Below are 17948 nucleotides of genomic sequence, written 5' to 3'. Positions count from 1 at the left end.
AATTACGGGCGTTGGTCAAATACAGCAACTTAATAAAAGTTGCTAGGGTCCTTGGAAATAAATAAGGAAAGATATTGAGATCTAATAAGTAATAGGACACTTGATACCGTTTCTAATTGATTTGGAAGGAATCATCGTTGTATCAGAGATAAAAGAATACGTATTTAGTAAGTACTTAGATAGTATTATATAGGTAAGTAGTATATTATGGTAGATCACACCTTTTATCTCCGAAGAGGTAGGCAGTGGTGCACATTACGGCACGTGATGCCGCTATAGAATTACAATGTACACCTACTTTTCATCATTCTATTATAAGTCCCATGTAATAGGGGGTGAGCCTATTGCCATATACTCCAGGACACAATTCCAGACTCCGTGCTATTACTGAGAATTTTTCGAAAAACCGACTTTGCCCCGAGACCCCTTGTTCGGCAGTTGCACTTGCGACCACTCGACCAACGAGGCAGTCAATAGTTAAGTAGTTAGTACATGAATATTCTTCAGGATTTGAGAGAGCTACGACTTGTGATTAGATGCCAACCGCCCGGCTACGCAATCTCTTGCTAAGACCAACTCCTAAAATATTGACAGCGATAAATTAAAAAAAAAATGTTATAGAATATAAAATCACTGTGCTTCGTTTGAATCGATATATCACTTGCCCGTTTAAAAAAGGCAAGTTGTAAATTATTCCTTAAAGAATGTAAAAGTTGGCAAAACTAAAACACTGCACTGCGTAAAACTAATTTTGCTACATATCTACACTAGAATTTGTATAGGATAATTTCTTCTCCTAAGAAAATAATTCACAAACATAATTTCTATACTTGGAAGACAGTGACAACTACGAACGCGCGAAGCAGGCAAGTGATGGATTACTCTACCGGCCACTGCTTCAAACAGACCTACTAAGTCATGGACGTGCAAACTAATTTGTAGCTTATTTGTTAGCAGTATGAGTGCATATTCGGTTGTCGAAATTCGTAACCTTAATGTAAGGACTACTTGCCCGGTGTAGCAACAGACTCGTCCACTTCTAATAATAACACAACTGGCGAAAAGTTTGTGTTAATAAGTATCTATATATCTATCTATGGACAGCACGGTTGGTGCGGTAGCTGGGCAACTGGCTGCCGCGCAACGGGTAGCCTGTTCGATTCCCGCACGGAAAAACTCTTTGAGTGATCCACAAACTGTTGGGTCTGGGTGTCATGTGTATGTGAACTTATATGTGTGTAAACGCACCCACGACACAGGAGAAAATCCTAATGTGGGGCAACGTTTAAAAAAAATCTACTTCGGTAACACTTTATTATGAAATCAATATTACCTAGATAATAGCTTTGATTTAATATTAGTATCATTGCAATAATTTATCCAGTCTACATAAAACTTAATAGTTACTTAACATTTCACTCGTCAAAACTTCACTTGTACAACAGAAAAGCAAACACACGAAACGCGACGCATCTGCCCCACAGTCGCACATTAAAATCAAGTGTCAAATATTCAGAACATTTTCAAAAGGCGTCAAATAAAGCCACATCGACACTCGCGGCTTGCAAATAACGCCTCTTTCACACAAGCGCAGTCGGCACGGCACGCCGCACGACACATACCGCATATTATGATAATATTCATAATAACACGCTCACGCGCCGTTGATCGCGACGAATAATATTAAACCGTAATGGTGCGAGACGCGGCTGCAATCTGTGTGTGCTACCCTTTACTTCGTTTGGTTTCACCCCCCAAGGACGTGTGTGACGGTGTAGCGCGTGCCAATCGTGTGTTGCGTTGCGATTTATACTCTGCGACTGATTTTAGTGGTGAATTAATTATGTGTTCATAATGAGGTTCGGTTACATTAAACGTAAAGCAAACTCATTTTGTTTCCTATTCAAAAAATGTTTTTTTTTTAAACAATGGATGAAACACTAGTATTTTCACCTGTGTCGTGGGTGCGTTTACAAACATTCACATACACATGACACCCAGACCCGAAACAATAATTTGTGATCACACAAAGAGTTGTTCCGTGCGGGAATCGAACCCGCTTGCGCGGCAGCCGGTTACCCAGCAACCGCGCCAACCGTGCAGTCAATTAGGCTTAATTTATTGAGCGTATAAGACAAAAATATAATTAGTATTTAAAATCGCGTAATACGACCAATCATGATTTTATTCAACTATTACCTGCTTCTAAAAGTTGAACCAACTTGCCAAAAAAGAGAAGTTTATTTCACATTACTTTTTATTAATCATTCAAATTATACAAATACTAAACTGCCAGTTATGAACTATCATTTCAGCACCCAAGGCAAATAAAACCCTCCCTGTCATTCGAACTGTTTCCCGCCATTCTGAGCTGTCAAATTAAGCGCGCTGTCAAAATTGTAAAGTTGAAGGAGTAAGTTCTATTTTGTATTGTAAGGAATTTACTACAGCGAATGATAAATAATTGTATAGCAAATTATTTACTGTGTAATTAGCAATAGGTACACAGCGGCAAAGGGCAAAAATAACGCTAGGGGTGTGTTTTTTAGTTTGAATAGAAAACTTAACATTAAAATTTCATAGAATATGGTTCTGCTTGAAAAATCTTGCTTAAAAACGCTAGGTTAATCCCTATCTAATCCCTAATCTAACAATAAACATAGAAAAAACGTAGAAATGTTTATATTTTCTACACGCAATGATAAAAGTACGTAATAAAATAGCCAGGTGTAAAGTCTAGGGACGTTTTTATGTACAAATGCTCATTACTACGTTGACGGCTGGCAGCTTGGCACGCCAATACCTGGCAGCTTGGCACGCCACTGGTTGGCATGCTGTACCTGGCAATCAATAACGTGTCGACGGGATTACGCGGGAATTAATCGTGGCAGGACCGTACACACATGTATACAACAGTTTTCATTTAAATACTTTTCATTCTAATTCCGAAAGCGGTAAGGTGTTACAATAAAATATATATTTTTTTTTTTTGACAGCAATTAAACCTTTTTTTGTATTTGAATTTATTGGAACGTGCTATTGATGACATGATATTATAGAACGCTTAACTAATATTGATACTTGAAATTTTTGATGAATAATTTTTTTTTAAGATTTTTCTTTACCAAGTTTAATTTACGAGTATAGGAGTAAAACTACATAATTATCATGACATTTATAAAATATTTATTTATTTCTCAATAAATCACAATCTGTATACAATCTAATTGTGGCACATTGAACAACAGAGAATATATAACACTCCAAAGTATGAACTGTACTAATATGTACTGACATTTAGTGAGGTAATTGTTTTCATATTATATCATGAAACGCATGCTGTAATATTAATTCTAAGGGCGTATTCTACTAAACTATCAAAACTATCTGATAAAAGTTGGAGTTTTCGAAAAAAAACTGACTTTTTCCAGATTTTTTCGACAGTGGACGAAGAATTACGGTTATTCTATAATCACATTTATGTATAACACAGATATCTAGTTTATAAACCTATCACAATTAAAATAAATTCGTTATTGTTGGCAACTTTTTCATTTCGGGAGTTGCTAATCATTAACTCAAAAAGGATTTTATTCTAAAATGGTAACACTTTCTTTTTCTTGTAAAATAATATAACACAGCCGAAACATCGAGATCTACATTACACCGAAATATCAATGACTAGTTTTTGAAAAATACTACATACTTTTGGATTTTTCTTCATATACAAAAATCTTTTCAGATTTAGATTCTACTACAAGTACATCGATCACACGAATATTTCATCTAAAACACATACATTTAAATAGTGACAATTACTCTTTACCCAAATCACCAGGTCGGCGACATTTATTGTGCGTCGTACGCTTTACAAAGGTATAATAATGAGCAATATTCTCAAAATTATCTCGACAGAGAATCATGAGGTACTTTTAGGTTGTGTGTGAGCAAACAGGTTTTAAATGGTTTCTGGAATTCTAATCTTCGTTTTCGGAACCTAGAGAATATTCGATAGTCTTTAAATCCCTGTTCATCTCATCGGGGGAGTCGTTGTCTAAGCCCAAGGACCGTGAAGCAAACGAACTCTGTGTGGCCATGCCCGCCAGAATCCCGTTGGACAGAGCTTGTACGGACAAGGCTTCTTGTGTCGGGCCTGCGTAACTGTATTGCTGATAAACAGCTTGTATCCTCGCCGCGTTCACCAACGTCTGTATTTTCAACTGCGTGTCCAGTGCTAAACTGAGCGGCAACTTCCGCAACTGGCTCGCAATTAACTTCCCAAACATCTCGAACTCGTTCTCGTTACCATTCTCGGAATGTTGACTCAGATCTTGTGGCAAGTCCGTGTGATCGCCACTGTCCGAATTACTTTTCTTTTGTTTCGTAGGTACCGGGTAGATCGTTGCGAGCGAGGTAGTCAACGGCGTAGCGATCCCTACGGGGGGATTGAGAAAAGGCGCGGACGTTACCGGCGGGAGGATGCCAAACGTGCCCTGGCTCAGACCGAACGGAGTGCCGGGTCGGGGGGACGGCGTATTCAACACGTACGGTGTCGACGAACGCGTCGAGCTGCGTCGCTTTCGCGGACTTTTCTTTTCCGGCGATTTTCTCTCGCTGAGGTCTTGAACCACGTCGCTGTCATCGCTCGCCGGGATCTCCAACAAACTGTTGTCCACCTATCAACAAACGTAACAGCCGTATAAAGTCGGAGTGCATGTGTAAACATGAGTAAGCGTCGTAAACAACAAAAAAATAGACTCACAGAGCTCGGTGTGACGATCGCCCGCAGAAACCTGTCTGCATGTTCGAACCACGTGACGCTCGGTCTGTACGCATGCGCGCCAGCCTTCCTCGCCGCGCGAATCTTCTTCAACTCAACGCTGTATGACGAACGAATATTTTTTATTTTATTTTTCAATTCTTTAACTGTGACGTCAACCAAATTGAGTGCATTTATTATTTCTATGTATCCTTGCTCCCTTATTTTCTTATTCTTGTAGTGTTCCGAGACCGGGTTCCAGAGATATTCGCGCTTCTCGTACTCGATAATCATCTGGATGGTGAGATCCTCGCTCCACTTGGGGTTGGCCAGGATAGCGACCATTTTGTTTTAAAGCATGCTATGTTGGGCACTGTTAATATTTTTTATTATGTTATTTGTTATTTAATTTCGCGAGTTTAGTTTTGTTAGTACCAGGAGCGCAGAAGGGTGCGGGCGGTTCGCATGCGCGCAGCATACTAAAAGCACGTCGATGGGCCGGCACCCCGCGCGGGGGGTCTATTTCGGGAGTAGCCGGCATCACGCAGTCGCGTGCTTTAGAGCGTGCTGTTTCCTCTTCTCACGGCTCGGAGGCTGGGCACTGAGTGAAACGGAAGATTTGTGGCCGCCGGACGGGCGACTATTCGTACTTACAGCGGCGACCGCCCGCCAATTGTCATATTTCAATCGGAATACTTACTTGGAATGTTTTCGCGACATTAAAATGTAAATTTTCTATCACATGTGGTCAAGATTTGAGATAATATAGTATTCGGACATTCATTGATGAGTATCGTAACTTTTTAAAATTTTTCATAAACTGTAACATAACTTTAGGAGATTGACTTTATTAAGTTATTTTCATCAAAAATAAACTAACTTATTGCAAACTTTGCAACTACATATAAGTATAATCATAGATTAATTATCATAATGGAAATCGCCATTATAGACCTGTAAAGTAGAATTTTATTATAGTTTTATGCCCTCAGATTTTATGACGAAAAAAAAACTTAACACGAAAATTTTTATGACCACAACTTTGTAAAACTAGTACATATAGCGAACAATTTTCAACGTTGCAAATAATGGAAAAAAGAAAAAAATATATTTTTTACTTGTTTTATTTACGGCGCATAAATAGTAATGATACTTTGGCCCGCTCGCTGGCCACCGGCCGCGCCATGCGCCGTCGAGTTTGTCACGAGAGTTGTGTAGCGCGGGCCATTTGCTCGCTCCGCGCCGCGCTCCGGCCGCCTCTGTCTAATCGCCCGCCGCCGCCCTAACGTCTGCACATGTTTGCCGACCAGCCGATAACCTCGTTGTGACCCTGTGCATAATTGCGGGCGCAATTTGCGAAATTGAGTACTTTTTTTTTAACGTGAAATTGATAGGGGATTTTAAATTGGCTTTTTGAAGCGTGTACACGATTAGTAATTACCAGGTGTTAGTCTAACATTTATTTATATTGAAATGGTATTCAATGAAAAAAGATATACAGTATTTTACCATTTTATGAAACACAATTGAAGTATTCTAACATAGTATAAAATAATTCTACTTTTCCCATCTTTAATTTTCAATGACTTAACTAATGCTTTAGAACCAGAATCATGAAAACGATAAGAAATTTTATCAGTTGCAAAATTGTAAGTGAATTCACAAGGAATGGTAGCAGCAATTAGTACAACGGGTCACGTAGAGGAAATAACGATTAATAATGAAATAGCACCCAATGAAGATAGAAGGGGCCGTGACAAAGCAATTTGAATGCAGGTGCAGCGCCCGGGAGAGATTAAAACACTACTTTGAACAGTTTTCCAACGGAAATTTAATGATCGTCCCGTAAAGTTTCAAAGTAAACTGATTAATATAAAACTGAAATTTTCGTAACGTCCATTAAATATACGGAAGGCGGTGTTTTATTCATGTTTTGGAATAAAAGATGACAGTTTGTTAACTGCACGTTGCATAATACATTGGTCAGATATTTTAATTTTTCGTAAAGAAAGGTGTGTATACGAGTAGTATGTGGAAAAAGGAGGAAAACTCTTGTCTTGATTGTAAGTAATGGACATCCGACGAGTCACGTCAAGAAGAATAAGTGTGATTAGTAGGTATAGTCATTTTAAAAACGTGTAATTAGTTTTTATATATGAACAATTTGTTCTGAAAACAGTATGTTTTATCATTCTTGCTTTTAACTCTTGATGTTAATATCTAATTCCTTTGCCGTTTCAATCTTATATTTGTTCGTACTTATATTTTTCTTCTTATAGTCTTAAACAAATGTTTAGTCTGTCTGGAAGTTCTGAGATGTTACTTTAACTCAATATGTTTCAATGTTAAGTAGGTACTCTTCATATGAAGTGTGTGTAACTTTGTACCATTCATTGATATTCATTATTTATCTTGCAATAATAAGTGTGCAATTTTTAATTTACTTATTTAGAGTCAAGGACCAAAACTTTTAAATATATGTATATTTTTTTTCAACAAAGAAGCGTTACTTTCATTCTAGTAGATATGACTACAGTTCCAATGTGATAGAGACCAAAAATTACCAATAGCATACACCAGTAGCTCACAATTTTTAATTAAGAAAACTATTATCAGAACAATTGGTGTGCGCTCGGCATAATAAAACCAAAGTGGCAATATACGTACATCGCGTCGCCTCGGCGCGTCTGACAGCTCGCGTCACTGGATGGAAACGACACGGCCGCTCTAGAGGCGATAAGATACCGGGGAAGACGGGACGGGGAAATCTCGGCGATGCGATGTGAGCCCGTGAAATATGTCCGGGAAATGTGTGCCGCACTACGCTTAAATATTGCTCCGGTTTTCGCGTTATGAGATCAAATCTGGAACTGGAAGGGACGACTGTCGTATTGCAGTGCTTCTGTTTTTGTTTGAGACGGTTTTAAATTAATTTTCTGAATGTTTTATGCCTTTGTTTTCGCTTAAGTGCGGTTTGTTGGTGTTGGGATTGCGTTTGTTTAAATGAATGCGTTGCAGATTCGAGATCTTCTTTGATATTGCAAAACGTTCATAGTTTTCAAATTAATTTTGATAATTAAGAAGCTTTCCCAGTCAAGTCATAAAATCGACTTACAACAGAGGAAAAAAGAAACTTAACATTTTAACGATTACATTATCTAATTTTAAATGGATATGCGCTTAAACATGTTGTTAGTAACCACCAATGATAACCACATTTAATAAAACTTTCACGTGCTCAAAGTTTCATCAGAACGCGGAACAATTGATGACACGTGCGAATCCGCAGCTATCTATCCGTATTAACCGCCCCTCAGTTACAGAATAAACGGCAGCTGACAATGTTAAATTGAGGTGAGTATACCACACACATCCAACACGCATAATATACAAAACATCATTATATATAGATGTCAAGCGGTCCCGCGTTGCGTCACTGCACGCGAGCACATCTATCTACGGTGCTATAGTTCCACACACTCTAACCGACCACTTTGATGGTGGAAAATGTGCCTTAAGTCTTGATTATAAGGGTGATGGTGGGTGTGAATCAGTGTGTGCGGCACTCGACTTGATAGGTGCTGGTGCCGGCGAGGCCAAGAGACAGATAAATATCGCTTTATACTCATCGCATTGCTTTGAAGCCGTGCGGTCAGTAATTTTCTCGCTCTCACTGCCGTGGCGTTAGCAGGCTCGTGTATATTTATCACGGTGATATACTAACGCGTTCCCGGCGACGGCTTTTACGATTATTGTTCTTGCTTTTGTTCGTGGGCTCGTACAAGTATTAAGCATATGGGAAGTTTTTCAACGTCTGCTCTGGCGGAAAGTTGTATCGTTTCGAAATGAAACTTAGTTTCTCTGTGATTGTTTCGTTCAAGAAGATATAGGGTTTAATATCACCAAATACATTTTCGAGATGGCAAAATTGAATAAAGTTGAAAGTCCTTAGAAACATGAAAATATGGAGAACAGAGAACAGAGCGAGTTCAAAGAGATCGCTCTTCAATAAATATATTACTAAATTCAATAGCAACGGTGAAGCAAGGTAGAGTAACGTCAATATTGAAATACTTATTTATCAGTGATACAGCAAACAGTAAATGAGTGAGTTAACATTACAGTAACAGTATCCGACGGTTCGTCCATATCTTTATTGGTTACACGATATGTCAGAAGAGCCACCAGTACAAATTGACCTCCGGAAAAACCGTCTGGAGTGCTAAAAGTAGAACAGTCACAGGTCTGAGAGGTGAGACGTTATCACGAATAGCTCGTGTATCTTAGTGTGAGATATTAGGTACTTCATTGAAATAAAAGCTTAAGTATAAAAGTCTGCTGTTTTCTGAAGAAGGAGATAGTAGTGTACTGTATTTAGATTTAGCATACACTTTTATGGTATTCATCCATCTTTATACAGGCATATTTTCAATAAAGAGTATAAATTTCAAGCATGAGAATTTCAAGGTCGTAAAAACCAATAAATTATACACAGTTTCTCGATCCACACGGCAATGGAACACAGGATATTCGGCTACGTAATTTCGTGTGCTAACACTAACACGAGTCATTGTTCCTTTCGTAACATATGTAATTATGTAACAGAACTAATTAACAAAGATTCAATGCTAGCGCTGCGAAAAGCTAGCTTCAAGCAAAAGTTGTTACAACTATAACAAGCATGTCAGATTTACGTGGAAACATTCTACGTTAGATTAGCAAACGTCTAAACATTTGCTAAGAAATGTAGCATAGAAAGCTGTAATAGCAAGCTTTATGCCTCCAAGCAATAAAGGCAAGGAGCTAAGAAATCACTGCTATTAACTGCCGACATCGGCAGCGGTTAACCAACTCGAAAAACGTAAACCGTATCGAAAGCTTAACTTGTATTTACGATAGACACCGTCCATGCTCTGTAATTTCACGATGTTACATAAAACCCTTCGGATAATATGCTACAAATGAGGAGTGTTGTAAATTGACAAGTCTGCGTCGCATTACCACGGGGCAAAGCGCCATTTTGCAAAATGTATCCTCACGCAGGAACATAATGAGGGTGACAGCGAGGTGGGTGTATAACTGGCTGCGAGGCGCGAGAACCTGGCCCTTTGACGAGCTACCGACCGCCGCGCCGCCTCGCGCCGCAATGTGCTTGGTCGTTAGTGCCACTGTGATATATTTCTTCGTGCTTTCTGTAGTAGAGAAATGTTGTAATGGTACATGATTTGATAGAAAACAGTTTTGACGTGCGAAATGTTAGTGCGGATTCTTTAATAATTTAATTTCTTTCAAAAGTTTCTTTGTATAGTAAAATATTTATAGTATATTTGGGTAATTCATTCCTTGCACTTAACGTTTTCATATCCGTTTTTTGAGCTCCGACATCAAGCCAAGAGTGTTATAAGATTTTTTACTCTTTTATATGAGAATGGGTTTAGAAATTCATTACCCATACAGGTAACTCTAGAAAACATGAAAAGCAAGTAAAGCAACAATCACTCAATTAATAATTTCAATATTACGAACAGATTCATCTTATTCCAATTCATTAAAAACACACGACGCCCTACACTATTTAAACATCCCAGCAAAAATAAAATTCAAAAATAAATATAAAATAATAAAAGTATCAAAACCGTTCACGTCGGCGTACAGCCCGTCAGCGCAAGCAGGCAGACAGACGCGAGGCGCGGCCCGGGGCGCGGACTCTGCACCATGACACGCTAACGACACACACACACACACATACACAGTACACACTATTATGTATTGTACACTCGGGACCTACTGACTCGAGTGTCGTACTATTGTCGGGAATTTTGGGGGTCGCTGTGAGAAGTGAGAAAAATCGACGATAGACTTTTTATTGGTACATTTGTAGCGTTACTCCACTATTGTAAAGTGTTAAGTGTATATTAGGGATCGTTAGATGTTTTCTACTAGGAGGACAGGGACGCCAGGAAAACTTGTAAACTACTGGGTACTCCTACTAGAGGGACAGGGGCGCCAGAAAAACGGTATCCTATAAACTAACAAGACCGTCCCATGGAAAAGTTGTGAGCTTATTCAAAGTCAAATCATTTATTCTAATTAAACCATAAATAAGTACTTTAGAAATGTCAACAAATAAAGAAATATGTAAACAATTGTCTGTCAGTATTTCCGTCAGTGAAGCTAGATGCTCGTTCCGAAGTGTAGCTTCGAATGGATGACGAATAGATTTTCAAACTTATAATAGTTTTAATAACACAAATCAATGCCATTGTTAATTGGAGAGAGTTTTATGTCGTTAATATTAAAGTCTTAAGATAGAAAAACGATAGTAAAGTAGTTGGTATTTTACTAAAGGTGGAATCTCCACACTCCATAAGCGGAGTACAGCCGTAGCCGCAGCAATGCAGCTCAACACGTTATGTAAGTAACTAAGTACGGAGCGGAATGAAGGTACTCAAGAGATTAACGTAATTTTTCAACCTCTGATTAAAGATGCCATCCTGGTAGGTAGCATCTAGAATGGTGCAGTTTTTAGCTGACAAAAGCGTAACGGGTATTGGAAAAGAAAAGCAATGGAGGACTTTTTTCTTGAAAGTAAATAGACACTTATTCCTACTAACAATACCTATCGACTACAGTATCTTGTTGAGATCAGATTATTAGTATCACCTCGAGCTGTTTATGAAAGGTTTTCAGGTTAAAAATAACAAAGCAGCAAAATAAGATCTTAACAAGACTTTCCAAGACTGAAAATAATAATGTACAAAACAAATCGACAAAAAAGAAAAAATCGTCACTCGTGGAGCAGAGGCTAACGAGCGGTAGGTAGTACCAGGGAGGCATGACATTATAGAGGCACGCGCCATTAGACGAACGCCGGGCGGTGGCGGAACGGGCCCTATTTCCGGAAGGAAGCGCGCCCGGAAGCCGCGCCGCGTCCGCCCCGCCTGTCGCTAAGTTACTTCGCCTGCTACTGAGTTATGGTTGCCTGGTGTCTGCACTAGATTTGATACGGTCATGCTATCCTAGTCTCTGAGTGTTCCGGTGCATTTATTCAGTTGAAAAACTACTGATACTTTTACTTACAGAAAGAAAAATGTTGTCCGACTGCACGGAAACTTACCTGCAAAAGAAGATAATAAAATTAGTTCGTACACAATATTACTTGTAGTTACAAAACCTTAGTTACAGTTTGTTACAGTGCTAGTAAATCTTCAGCAACACAGTGGACTGTTATAACAGAAGATAACGATCTTGCATCTAGATCTCCCACGTGATTTTACTTGGTCCAAACTTTAAAAGAGTCGGTAACCTCTGAGTTTGTTTAATTTTTTCTTCTCAGTGTGGTAAGATAGAATCGGCCTTATCTAGCTTAATTTTATAGTATTGTATTGACGTGTAAAAGAGCTATTTTTTATGGAATAGAGACAAACGAGCAGACGGGTCACCTGATGGTGAGTGATCAGCGCCAACCATTAAAACCCGCAACACCAGAGGAGTCACAGGTGCATTGCCGGCCTTTTAAAAAGATTTGTGCTGTAATCTATTTACATATAATACACGTATATTACTTTTAACAGCCTACAAAGTTCTGTGCTAATTAAAGTACCAAAAATTGGTGAAAAAGCGCCAGGTTGTTGTCATATGCAGGGGCTGTGTAATTAAGTATTAGGGCCGCATCCAGAGACGGGCTCGGAAATACACGGCGCGGTCAGGGCTGGCATTAATCAAAATTAAAAGTGGATTACGAACAGGGCTGCCTCGCGGACTTCCCGCTGTTAAATTAGGGGCGAGTTTTTGTGTCATTTTTAAAGTGAGACTGATATTTTGTAATTTCCTTGCTGATTGCGTTAATTAATTGATGTTTTAGATGTTTTCCTTTTTTTATAAATATGTATTAATAATGTAAATATCTTCCAAGTAAGTACCTACTGGTGTTTTAAGTCTTTAACTGCCAATTGAAAACTGTTGAAGGCAAATCCTCCGCTAACGTCGGTCACCTGGTGTCCCCCATGGCGTTTAACGTGTTAAAATTGAAGTGTTTGTTTTTTTTCTTCCGTCTTCGCAGTGTCAATTCATTAAAACAGATCGAAAAAATAAATGGTTTTTACATAATTCCAGACTCCGCTACTACAAAAATTCTCAGTAAAACTTTGTCCTACCCGGGAATTGAACCCTAGACCCCTTACCCGGCAGTCGCGACTACTCGACCAACGAGGTAATGAATATGTACTAATCTTTGACACTACAAAACAAATGCAAATAAAAAAGTACCACCTATCAACCAATCTTACAAAGGTTAGTCTAGGCTCCACTTAGAAAGCGTTATAACGCTTCTTTAATCTCGTAGAGGGCATAGATGTACTTCGTTGAATTTCTATAGCTTGAGCACTTACAATACCAACATAATATATGTGCATATGTATGCGAGCTAGATTTTTATTCCGCATAGGTATTCGTTACCCATACATCAAGCGCGCGCACCCACACATATAAAACACGCCGACACAAAGGATGGGCCGTCCCGATCCCGACATATGGCGGGGCGGGCTAAATTGATAACTTGATAACACCCGGGATCCCGCAATCCCGCGACCCGGGAACCCGCAATCCCGGCCCGGGGCTTATCCGGGAAGAAAAGATATGCTTTTTAGTGCAGGCCAAGCCTTCTGTTTATTATTTTTATGGAAATCGTAATTCATCGGGATGGAATGATAACAGAGGACGCGTGATGTATGATATGGTTCTGGGTAAGTGTTGGGTAAATTACTTTGGGCCTCGACTGTCTGCAAATCATTAGTATGAGGTCACGAGTTTGATTGCAGTTGTGGACAAAGTTATATTTAGGGTTTTGATATGAAATTCGTAGTATTCTACAGAATTTCCGCTGAATATTAGGATAATAATGCAGCAATATGTATCACTTCCACGTGAGAAATGCATTACATTAAATTAACTAATGAAATCTCGGTGTAACATGGTAAATGTGTATCACTACCTAAGCCTTTGGAAATTCAAAGGCATGCGACGTCATATTATGAACGTCAAAATCTACTTCATTAGTACATTATAGGTTGAAAGATTAACTAATAAAAACTTAAAAAATAAAGGTGTGAAAACCGTTTCATAAGTGGTTTTCAGCAAATTTCAGTTTGTGGCTAGAAGTTTACTCTCACAAATGAGTTGATTTTCAGGTGCCACGCGATAGATATCATTTGAAATATCACTTACGATAGAAAGTGACATTAGCGATAGTTTTATTAAACTTTTATAGGGAGTGGCGTTTGTCGAAATATAACTAATAAAGAATAGAATAGCTAAACTAAGCTAAACGTGTCGTAAGCGCAAATCTCGTAAACAACTGAACCGATTTTGCTAATTCTTTTTTTATTGGGCTTATAATTATTAGGTTCTTACGTAAGAAAAACAAATACGAAATAAAGTTCGCGGATTCCACAAGTAACGTCTAAATAATTTCAGGTTATAAAAATGTATTGTTTTACTTATGTACATAAATACATCTTATATACCCATCAATTCTATTGATTTGTACAAATGCTACCAGGAGAGCAGATCAGGTGAGGACATAATTTTACAGTAGTAATATCTCATTAAGCTAGCGGCGACCCGGGTAGGGGATCGGGAATGGAATTAAACGCCGCCGGGACCGCCCGTCCCGGGAATAGGCGACTCGGGTTTGTTAGTACCATTTACATAGACGCTAGATGTGACATTTGTTTTGCTTTTTAGTTTGATCTCGATGACTATTTTGATACAAAAAGATAAGACGTGAAATGGAAGTTAAAATAATGTAAGAAATTTTGTATTTGCATTTCTTCTGAAGAATTTAGCAAAAATATCTACTTATCACACTTTTTAACTGAATATGCACACTGTAACTGTTCATCTTTTGCGTTGATTATTTCTTAAACTTTGAAAACTGAGTTTTATAAATGCTTTATTAAGTTTCACATTTCCGACCCGGAGCTGCGGACTGTCTACCGGGGCTCCGGCTCAAAAAGCAGGAGTAAGAACGGGATGGTTTTTAGTCAACAAGATCCTGACACTCCCTGTCGGCTCGCCCAAAGCGGGAGAAGTCATCGGATGATTATCCCCCCATAAAAAGAATAAAAAAAAATCTTAACATTTCAATACCAAAGACGCAATCAGTCTTTATGACAGTGCAAAGTTCGCTAGTTTAAACCAACCGTTAGTGTCCCATAATGAACAAGTAGCACCAACTCCAAGTTTGAGGTCTAAAATACAGGTCCCACTAATAAAAAAGCTTTAAAACTCCAAATTGAGGCTAAGAAACTGTTAGTGGCTGAAACTGCAGATGTAAGTACAGTTACATTGCTGTGTTACCGCAACGGGGCCCGTCTTAAAATCGAGATCATCTCATACGCACGCTGAATGTCTCAACTTATGGGTGGGAGACAACAATGGGCCATTTGTGGGACTCTTATGGGACGATCTGTCAGATATTTCGATTTTATATAGGGGTGTTTGAATTTTCGTTTTGTTTCTTCAGAATAATTGGCCGTATCTTTTCGAAGTGTGGTTTTAATTGTGCGATATCTATTGTTTTATATTAGTGGAGAGTTTTTATGTATATTATTATGTTGCTTTTTTTTAGAGTCTTTTGCAAAATACGTTACCCCACATTAGGATTTCCTCCTGTGTCTTTGGTGTGTTTACAAACATACAATTTTACATGCACATGACACCCAGACCCGAAACAACAATTTGTGGATCACACAAAGAGTTGCTCCGTGCGGGAATCGAACCCGCTACACGGCATTGCACGGCAGCCAGTTTTCCAGCTACCGCGTCAACCGTGCAGTTAATCAATGTATTTCTACTATATCAAATTAAATTTAATCTTTTTCGCCTAGATCTTAATCACACCATCAAAATTTAACAAATCTGAGCTCGCTAAAAATAATGAGGCCGCTTCTAGTAAAACCAAACTCTTGTACGAAGGGTCCAAGCGTAGCCCACTGGCGCAAGTTCGATCAGACACTAATTGGGGTGTGAATTTGCCTGCGGGCCCTCCGTCACGTCTCCGTTCCGAGGGATCTCTAAAAGTTGCATGATTTAGTGTTGTATTTTGTCTTGCAAAAGGCGGGCTTAAGACTCGGAGGGGAAGAAGCAAGTTTTGAATTTTAAAACGTCATTCATGTCTTAAATGGATTCTGTTCTGAAGCGTTATTTTGAGAATGTTGTTTTGGTTATATATCTTCTTGCTTCTGTAGTGTTTTTAATTAAATTTCGTCGGTGTTCGGAGTTATCTGTAGCATGTGCCACCGGTCGGTATAGTCAGAAGCCATAGTCAAAAGTATTTAATTTTACAATCAAACAGTACCTGACTGATTCGAATACAAAAGTTTATAGTAGAAACATTAACTTCAGAGCCTCTACCCTAATGCCATTACAGCACTTGTCTACTTGTAGAATACAAAACTAAATAGTATGAACCCGATATTTTACAAAATTTACTTACACTTACCTATCAGTGTCATCCCCATACATCGAGTTTTCTACTCTGTAGACAAACCCTATAATGGCATTTACAGGATCTGATTATCAGTTTTTGCGTCAAGCTAACTAACTTATTCAGATCATTCTTTAACAATTTTATTATCACATTTTATGAGAATACAGGCAACCAACAAAACACAGTACACGAAATATGGACATGCTTGCATTACTTTCTTTCCAAGCGATAGCTGTCAGGAACCGAAAAGTTTGTCCGATGGTGACCGCATACCGGAGTACGTGGGCAGTGGTCGGCCCGCCCACAAGGTGTTCCGATATCTTAATGAGGGTCGGTCGGAATGTGCTGAATGTTGGTCATGTAAGACCTACAGGCTGACCGATTTTTGGGGAAAGAGATGTCTAGACGATGGAAGCTATAATGTTATGCTTGTAACCTAAATACAAAGTGAAAATGAGACTTGAGATTTGGTTCCTCTAAAAATGTCATTGAAATAATCATGGTTACTATAAGATAAAGTTGTTCTGTCTGTCAACTAAGGCGATAGAGGATAATAATGATACATTATAAAGAGAAAATCTTATGTTAATATTGAGGATTTAAATAGGGAAAATTATAGTAACATCTTGCTTACTGGACTGAATCTGAAATGAAGTACCTAGTCTCAGTTACTAATGGAAGCAGACCTTTAATGTAGTTTATATCAAACTAAACTGGATATACGTTTAACTATTGGCTGATATATAGCGAGCTCTTTGTTTTTCACATGCCTACTTAATTTTATTATAAAAGCTAGATTTTAAAGATTTTTAGGGGTGTTGCCTAACTATCCTAAACTAGTGGTCGCCTAGTGGCCGAAATTCGACCATATATGATTTAATTTACAATACCACTTAACGTATGTTGAAGGATAATTTTTATTTAATTCAAACTCTTTTATAAAACTCTTTTTATATGAGACGTGAGAATATCATCGCAATGTCTATCGATTTTGACGTTTTGTCAAATACGATCAGATACTATGCATGTGTGTGTAATGTTTTATTTATTGATTTAATGTACTTTATAAGCATTATTTTTGAAAAATATTAGCGCTATGCACTTCTCCTACACATAAACTATAAGTGTACCAAATTTTATGCTCCTACGTCCGCGTAATTATCGTAAAAAGTGGTCCAAAGTTTTTGCATCACGTATTAATATATAGATTCCCTAAAACCATTATTCTAGGCTAAACGTTGAATAAATTCGTTTTAACTTTTCAAATATTCTATAGTTCCAACTTCAAATTCAAATATGGAACGTGTGCGGGCCGGTTGGCGGCACGTTCGCCATTTTACGTAGCGTTTTTACGATGTACCCGATAACGTTTACGAGGCGCGCTGAGTGGCGTCGCCGCGGCTCGCCCCGACTGATTGCATGCGAGGGCACCACGTCTCTAGTGCTTCAAAATTATATTATATTCTTATCGATATTAAAATTAGTTTCATTTCGTTATAAGAGATGAGATTTTTATGTATAAATTATAGAAGAAAAATGCTGCACGTTTGATTGATGTTTTATGTATTTCATTGTTTCGTTAAACAAAGCTTTAGTTATAAAGTTTAATAAATATTTACTAGTACCGTAATCACTACTTTATTATATTTTAGTTACTCAACATTTACTTACAACAACACGAAACCAAAAAAAAATCGA

At 38.3% G+C, this 17948-nt stretch overlaps 2 protein-coding genes across 5 annotated transcripts in view; both read right to left on the bottom strand.

Moving 5' to 3' along the window:
* LOC118277330 (nucleolar protein 4) overlaps positions 1-17948 on the bottom strand; it is a 151135-nt gene that overhangs the window by 113298 nt on the left and 19889 nt on the right. The window lies entirely within an intron of this gene.
* On the bottom strand, positions 3164-5359 carry LOC118277331 (uncharacterized). Its single transcript, XM_035596081.2, has 2 exons — positions 4763-5359; positions 3164-4676 (listed from the first exon to the last, which is right to left on the bottom strand). The coding sequence occupies exons 1-2, from the start codon at positions 5102-5104 to the stop codon at positions 3978-3980; spliced, it is 1041 nt and encodes a 346-aa protein (XP_035451974.1). The 5' UTR covers positions 5105-5359; the 3' UTR covers positions 3164-3977.

The sequence above is a fragment of the Spodoptera frugiperda genome, chromosome 10, assembly GCF_023101765.2.
Source record: "Spodoptera frugiperda isolate SF20-4 chromosome 10, AGI-APGP_CSIRO_Sfru_2.0, whole genome shotgun sequence".
Lineage (NCBI taxonomy): Eukaryota > Metazoa > Arthropoda > Insecta > Lepidoptera > Noctuidae > Spodoptera > Spodoptera frugiperda.
The sequence above is the reverse complement of the archived record's forward strand: the minus strand, read 5'-3'. Positions and strand labels throughout refer to the sequence as shown.